Source organism: Ceraceosorus guamensis, assembly GCF_003144195.1.
Source record: "Ceraceosorus guamensis strain MCA 4658 unplaced genomic scaffold IE81scaffold_95, whole genome shotgun sequence".
Taxonomy (NCBI): Eukaryota; Fungi; Basidiomycota; class Exobasidiomycetes; order Ceraceosorales; family Ceraceosoraceae; genus Ceraceosorus; species Ceraceosorus guamensis.
The window spans coordinates 1-7,475 of NW_020290090.1; the positions used below are offsets into that span (position 1 = coordinate 1).

General features: G+C 55.0%; 2 protein-coding genes across 2 annotated transcripts; one reads left to right on the forward strand and one right to left on the reverse strand.

Moving 5' to 3' along the window:
* Positions 1 to 1,417: 1,417 nt before the first annotated feature.
* IE81DRAFT_294341 (DnaJ-domain-containing protein) lies at positions 1,418 to 2,962 on the reverse strand (the record flags this gene model as incomplete). The annotated part of the gene is made up of 4 exons (XM_025512051.1): positions 1,418 to 1,585; positions 1,685 to 1,966; positions 2,089 to 2,555; positions 2,665 to 2,962. The coding sequence occupies 4 exons, from the start codon at positions 2,960 to 2,962 to the stop codon at positions 1,418 to 1,420; spliced, it is 1,215 nt and encodes a 404-aa protein (XP_025366930.1).
* Positions 2,963 to 3,486: 524 nt separating this feature from the next.
* On the forward strand, positions 3,487 to 7,467 carry IE81DRAFT_317499 (DUF699-domain-containing protein). Its single transcript, XM_025512584.1, has 3 exons — positions 3,487 to 4,202; positions 4,274 to 4,561; positions 4,655 to 7,467. Exons 1-3 carry the CDS (start codon positions 3,705 to 3,707, stop codon positions 7,307 to 7,309), a joined length of 3,441 nt encoding a protein of 1,146 aa, XP_025366931.1. The 5' UTR covers positions 3,487 to 3,704; the 3' UTR covers positions 7,310 to 7,467.
* The last annotated feature ends 8 nt before the right edge of the window (positions 7,468 to 7,475 follow it).

Here is a 7,475-nt window from a genome sequence, read left to right on the forward strand (position 1 = left end):
CCCCCCCTCCCCGAAATCCGATCCGATCTGCTTTTGCTTTTGCCCTTCGGTTTGTGCTGTGGGCGTGCCGTACCTCGTCATGCTTGCAACTTGGCATCATGAATGTCTCCTTTCGAAGCATTTGGTGCGCCGAGGATGAAATGATCTACCAAGAACTTTGTACAGGCGGGTGTTGAGGGGCTGATCAGACCATCACTGTCATCCTGAATGCCACCGCTACAAGCACGTACGAAGCGCTTGACCGTGCTTTCGTAGCCACGCACCACTCACGATGGAGGACAAGATGGGAGCAGGGCCGATGGAAGGAAAGGGAAGAGGAGAAGGAGGAGATGATAGAAGCGCTTGGAAGACAAGAGATTCCGAGGAGACGGTGTTTCGGAGAACAGAGAAATGATGATAAACGGAACGGTCAGTCGGGAAAGATTTCACGAAGGATGCGCTGCTCCATTACAACGAGTGTCGTCAGGGAGTGGCAAGACAAGAGGGTAAAGAAAGACCTACGAGCCTCTTGCTCAAATTTCACACTCTGCCTCCTGCTCGTCGTCCGCACCAGTCCCTTTCTAACGACACGACTACTGGCTGTATGGATCTTCATCCGTCCAGTCTCACTCTTTCAACTTGGAGATGTTTCCTACTATTCATTGCATTGCCTACCCTCACGCAAGCCTGTACCGTGCAGAGCATTCCATTTCTGTTCGATCCAGAATCGATCAGCCAAAAGGAGCGCAATGAGCCGACAACAATGTAAACCTTCGCCATCGATCTGCGCCAGGCCGAGATCCTAGCAAGCTGCTTTTGTCTCGCTCAATTTTTTTTTTTTTTTTTTTTTTTTTTTTTTTTTTTTTTTTTTTTTTTTTTTTTTTTTTTTTCCCAGTGCTTTTGAAATGTCTTCTCATGGTTTCTCGCTCAATCGAGCTGTGGCCTCGAAGTCGTACGTGCGCCCTTCAACGGTTAATCGAGTGGTTGGACGAAGAGCTATACTGCGCAGCTTCACACATATACTCCCTTGCATTTAAGCGACTGAGAGGTTGGTCGTATTGCGCGCAACGTGAATGTGCAAAATGTGACGTGTGACATCTATGATTCGAGGCGATGCTTGCGGGGATGTACAAAGGCCCACCAACTCTTTTGCGTGTAAGCCTCTTGCTTCTGAATGTCTATTGATGAGCGCACTGAGCACCTCCAGGTGCACCGTCCGCTTCCTCATCCTCCCAATCCTCTTCTTGCCCCGGCACCTCGTTTCTTCCAAACTGCGCGAGGGATGATACGAGTCCAGGGGGTCAACAATGTGCCAAGAAGGGCGAAAGATTGGACAAGATAGGCAAGAGAAAATGTCCGACGCACCTCTTCCAACGACGCCTTTTCCAGCTCGATGTGTTCCACTAGCGCAGAGGTATCGCTGATCGGATCGGGCCGTTTAGCAGGCAATAGGTGAGCCAATTTCTGCAAAGAGGCAACGGTACAAAGATGAGCCTGCCTGGAACAAAGCGCGAGCTTGAAAAAGTGGGGAATCGGCGCAGGATGGCCAACGCACCAAGCCGTCTATATCGGACAAGAAATCGTCTGGCGGAAAGTCCACCTCCCACTGTGCGAGAGCGGCCACGAGGCATGGACAGGTATCAGCCAGCCAGCTAGCGCAATCGCGTTGCTGCTCAAGAGGGGGCGCGCGCGCGCGGATACGCACAGTAATGTACAAATCTCCCCTCTCTCCTCTATCTCCCTCTCTCATCATACCTTCTCCCACCACCCTCTGCGTTTCGCCCGGTCTGACAATCTTCCCGCTCTTGCTCTTCCATTTCAAATGTCGACCGTCTAGATGCGTCAAGATGGTGCGCTCGAAGCCTAACAGCGATTCGGAGAGGGTGATGTGACACTTTGTGTGCAGGTCTAGACCGCGAATCTCGAACGAGGTGTGAGGCTGCAGTTGGAGCGTGAAGATCAGATCGCCCGCTTCTGGTACGCCAGGCTGATATTCGGCGGGCGCGGCGTGAAGGGCAGCGATAGGATCAGCACGTGTGAAGAGCATCCCCGTCGCAAATCTCTCTCTTTCTCTCTCACTCTCTCGTGCGCGCGCGCGCAAAAACTCACAATCTGGTCATTCTCGCCTTTGAACACGATTCGCTGTCCATGATGCATTCCCCTTTCGATGATCAGATCCAACTTTTTCTTCTCCTTGACCACCTTCTCCCCCTTGCACTTTCTACACCTGTCCTTTTCCCTCGTCTTTCTACCCTCACCACTGCAGGCATCGCACTCTCCCCAGCTCTGCGCCACCATTCCTCCACCCACGCTCCTCAACTTCTGCACTTTGCCCTTGCCCGAACATTTTGCGCACGTGCTTCGTTGCGCGCCTGGACGAGCTCCGCTTGCGCTGCACGCCGCACAGAGAATGTTGCGCTGAAGGTTGAAATGCGCTACCCTGCCCCTGTACAGATCTTCTAGCGTGACGGAATACGGGATGCTGCTCGACTCTCCCTTTTGAGGTCGACGATGCGGTGGGGGGCCACCACCGCCGCTGCCCATGCCCATGCCCATACCGCCACCAAACATGGACGCTGTGGACATGCACGTGCGCATGCGCATGCGGCAAGAGCCAGTCGAAGTGATTAACATATGTTTCCCCCTTTTCTCATTGTGCATCTGGGAGCCCCGGAGCCAACTCACCAAAGATGTCATCCATGTCCATACCGTCCATGCCATACCCCTGCGCACCGGCACCGCTGCTCCCTCCTGCCAGTCCATCCAATCCAAAGCGATCATACATCTCCCTGCTACCCTCATCGCTCAACGTCTCGTAAGCTTGAGAAATTTCTTGAAATCGAGCAGATGCGCCGATGGGATCATCGGGATTCTTGTCGGGATGATGGGTGAGGGAGAGCTTCTTGTAAGCGCTTTTGAGCTCGCTTGGGGTTGCGGATGGGGAGACGCCTAGAAGGTCGTAGTAGGTCGTGTCGACTGGCATGCTGAGGCGACGTGGGGTGTGGGATGTGGGATGTGGGATGTGGGATGTGGGATGTGGGGTGTGCGGTGCGTGAGTGATGTAGAGCGAGGTGAGGGGAGGTGAGGTGAGAGCGAGAGCACAGATACAACACACGATGCTGGTGGTGCATCACCGCATTCAAGATTCACGATTGCAGGACACACGACACCTCACCCTCCCTCCTTGTCGTGCAAGTCTAAGTGAAGTCGCAGCCACACATTTGAGTCACGTCTTGAGTCAAATCTTGATGAGTCCGCTGCATCAATTCAACTTTTTAAAGTCACGTGCAATGGTCATCAGAATTTTGGTGGAGGCCTATGTGCCTGCGCCCTGTATTTTGATTTACATGTTCCGTCCGCGCTGCATCTTCTCGTGTCGTGCGAGAGCAATCCAGACTGCTGAATGCACGCACGTGATGTAGAAATTTCAAGTTTTTGGGTTCTGCAGAATTTGAAAGAGGGTCTACTGCGACTGCACGCGCTCTGGACTCACACTCACACTCTTGACTTTCCTTGCAGCGCAAGCTGTGCACCACACCTCGAGTCGCCCCATTCATCCTTGGCTTCACACAAGCTCCCAACGACATGCAGTCAGTCACCACATCCACGAGTCTAGGATTGCCGCACTTGCTCTGACTCTGACTCTGACTCTGACTCTGACTCTGACTCTGACTCTGACTCCGACTCGCAAGGCGCTCACACGCTCACACACTGATCGCCTCAGGATGAGGAAGCAATTGGATCCGCGAATAGCGGCGCTGATCCGATCCGGCATCCACACCTCTCACCGATCCTTCATCGTGCTCGTGGGAGATCATTCGCGCGATCAAATCGTCAATCTGCATTTCCTGCTCTCTCAATCGCGCACCACTGCGCGTCCATCGGTGTTGTGGTGCTACAAGTCCGACTTGGGCTTCACCACGCATCGCAAGAAGCGGGAGGCCAAGATCAAGCGGGACATTCAGAGGGGTATCAGGGACAAGGATGCGAACAGCATGACGCCCTTCGAATTGTTCATCGGAGTGACAGAGATACGTTACTGCTACTACAAGGAGACGGAAAAGATTTTGGGAAACACTTTTGGAATGCTCGTCTTGCAGGACTTTGAAGCTGTCACGCCCAACATCCTCGCTAGGACCATAGAGACGGTCGAAGGCGGAGGCGTAGTGGTGCTCATGCTCAAGACGATGACCAGTCTGAGACAGCTGTATGGGGCCGCCATGGTGAGTGGGCGTGGGTGCGTGGGCGGGCAGCGTGTGACTCATGCTCACCCACTTCTCGCTCCCCATGACAGGATGTGCACAAATCCTATCGCTCCTCCTTCGATTCGGCCGAGCCCGTAGCTCGCTTCAATGAGCGCTTTTTGCTCTCCCTAGCAGCTTGCAACAGGGCTCTGTTCTTGGATGACGAGCTCAACGTCTTGCCAGTGTCCAGAGGGAAAGACATTTCCATCGAAGCTTCCTCAACCGCACCTGGTGCGCACAAGAGCAAATCGGAGCAGGAGCTCGAGTGGATCAAGGCGGAGACCAAGAGCACGCCTGTTGTTGGAGATGTGGTTCGGCATTGCAAGACGCGAGATCAGGTGAGCGTGTGGCGAGCGGCTGCAGTGCGCAGTTGAAGCGCGACTCAACTCACCCCGGCCCACGCCCACGCCCACGCCCATGCACCATCACAGGCAAAAGTCGTCTTGACCATTCTGGACATTTTGAGCAGCTCAAAGCTCTCCACAACCGTCGCATTGACCGCTGGTAGAGGACGCGGCAAATCGGCCGCTCTGGGCTTGTGCATAGCGGCTGCGGTGGTGCACGGCTACTCTAACATCTTTGTCACCTCGCCAGCTCCATCCAATCTCAGGACGCTGTTTGAATTCCTCTTCAAGGGCTTGGCAGCGTTGGGCTACGAAGAAGTGTCGGATTGGTCCGTACAAAAGGGAGTGAAGGAGTTCAAGGATCACGTCGTTCGCGTCAATATCTTCAAGAATCATAGGCAGACTATTCAGTACATCGATCCCAACGACGACAATACGCTCGGACAGGCGGAATTGGTGGTGGTTGATGAGGCGGCTGCTATTCCTCTACCGGTCCTCAGACGCCTGCTAGGCCCGTACCTCGTCTTTCTTTCTAGCACTATCAACGGCTACGAAGGAACGGGCAGGAGCCTGAGCTTGAAGCTATTGCAGCAATTACGAGGCGGTGGGAATGCGCACCAAGATCAAGATACTGATGCGGCCGCACTGGTTCGCAACAGCTCCAAAGATGCATCTTCCAGAATCACGGGCAAAGCTTTGAGCGCTGAAGGAGCTGCCGGCATGTCGACGATTCGATCGCTGAAAGAGGTGCAGCTAAACGAACCCATTCGGTACGCTGGTGGCGATGCGGTGGAGAGATGGCTGCACGAGCTGCTTTGTCTAGACGCATCTTTGACGCCTCTGAGCGCTCATAGCTCGCCTCATCCTTCGTCGTGCCAGCTCTATGGAGTCAATAGGGACGCCCTTTTTTCTTATCACGCGGCTTCCGAAGTCTTTTTGCAGCGCATCATGGCGCTCTACGTCGCTGCGCACTACAAGAACAGCCCCAACGACTTGCAACTCATGTCGGACGCTCCTGCACATCGTTTGTTCGTGCTACTCGGTCCGTCGGACAAGACGCAGCAGCAGCAATTGCCCGAACCGCTGGCTGTGATGCAGGTTGCGCTCGAGGGAAACATTTCCAACGAGATCATCATGAGGAGCTTGGCTAGGGGACAGAGGGAAGCGGGAGATCTGATTCCTTGGTTGATCGCGCAGCAATACCAAGATGACGAATTTGCGAGGCTATCGGGAGCTAGGATCGTACGGATTGCGGTGCACCCCGAACATGCCGGGGCAGGCTACGGCACGCGAGCTGTCGAGCTGCTGCGAGAATTTTACAAGGGCGGACTGCTGGATGCGGATGCGCTGGCTAGGAGGCAAGCGAATGCGAGCGCGCAAGCACGAGAGGAAGAGACGTTCGAAAAGGTTCGCGATGATGCGCTTCTGCGCGCAAAGGACGCGTCGATATCGATCAGGGATGCGCACCGCATGCCTGCGCTCCTGGAAAGGCTGGAAGAGAGAAGACCGGAAAGGTTGGACTGGATCGGCGTTTCTTTTGGCCACACGCCTGCGCTGTTTAGATTCTGGAAGAGGCTGGGTTACGTTCCGCTCTATGTGCGCCAACAAGCGTCGGAATTGACGGGGGAACATTCGACGTTGATGCTGCGCGGCTTGGAGGTGCAGCAGCAGCAAGAGGGCCAAGTGCAGCAGGAACAAGGACCGGAATGGCTCAGCGCTTTTGCTAGCGACTTTGTTCGACGTTTCATCAGCCTCTTGGCTGGACGTTTCAGGGTGCTGGATTGCGTACCGGCGTTGGCTGTTTTGGAAGCGGCTAGCAGCGCGTCGAACGACTCGAAAGCGGAGCGACTCACCCTGCAAGAGCTTCGAGTGCATTTCTCGCCCTTTGATATCAAGAGGCTAGAGGCGTACAGCAATTCGATGATCGAACTGCCCACCGTTCTGGACCTCTTGCCCGCTCTCGCCTCGCTCTACTTTACGCGCAGGTTGCAGGCCGTTGCGGAAGGCATTGGGAGCGAAGAGGGGCCGAAAGGAGAAGAGACGACGACGCGAATGGAGACGAAGATGTTGGAATTGGGAGCGCTGCAGAGCAGCTTGCTCTTGGCCGTGGCGCTGCAGAAAAAGGACCTGGAGGAGCTTCAGAGCGAGATTGGATTGATGAAGAATCAGACGAACGCTTTGATGCTCAAGGCTGTCAGGAAGATGCTGGGCTCTGTCAAGATGGTGGAGGAGCATGAGGTGGCCAGAAAGATGGGACTGAGAGCATTGCAGAGTGGAAAGGGCGCCAATGGGGCGTTTGAACCTCTGCGACGGGATGTGCAGCAGGACCTCGAGGATGGCGATCAGACGGGCGACGATGATGAGGGAGAGGAGGAGGAGGAGGAGGAGGAGGAGGAGGAGGAGGAGGAGGAACCTGCGCAGAGCGCTCTGGATCGCAAGGAATTTGCAGCCAAGCAGGCGCTACCCCGAGCGTTGGAAAAGTACGCCATTGATAAAGAGGGGCGCGATTGGACGGATGCGGAAGCTCAAGTTCAACGCGCCGTTGCGCTCGGGACGAGTGCGAGCGCGAGCACGACGGAGCAGGGAAGAAGCGGTAAGGCGCAGACGATCGTCAGCGTCAAGGGCGCGCCTGCGCCCGCTTCTTCGTCGTACCCTGGAAAAGAGCAGCGCAGCAACGGTGGCAAGAAGAGGAGAGAAGACAATGGTGGAGACAAGAAGTCCAAAAGGACAAAGAGGAGATAGCGCTTTCTAAGGAGATGCGGTCCTCGCTCCACTTCGCCCCTTTTTAGATCTTCCCAAATTCCAAAACCCATTCTTGATTCCCTTGGCTGTGCTGCACGGGGGCAAATACCATCATGTAATTCGTACGAGAAGCGATGCGACGGCTATGTTGTCACTCCCCCCCCCC

What these genes read in the sequence shown, in the direction of transcription:
- IE81DRAFT_317499 (XM_025512584.1), top strand. Translation starts at nt 3,705, where the DNA reads ATGAGGAAGCAATTGGATCCGCGAATAGCGGCGCTGATCCGATCCGGC. An exon ending in AGCTGTATGGGGCCGCCATG is followed by an intron (nt 4,203 to 4,273) that starts GTGAGTGGGCGT and finishes TCCCCATGACAG; the next exon opens with GATGTGCACAAATCCTATCG. An exon ending in ATTGCAAGACGCGAGATCAG is followed by an intron (nt 4,562 to 4,654) that starts GTGAGCGTGTGG and finishes GCACCATCACAG; the next exon opens with GCAAAAGTCGTCTTGACCAT.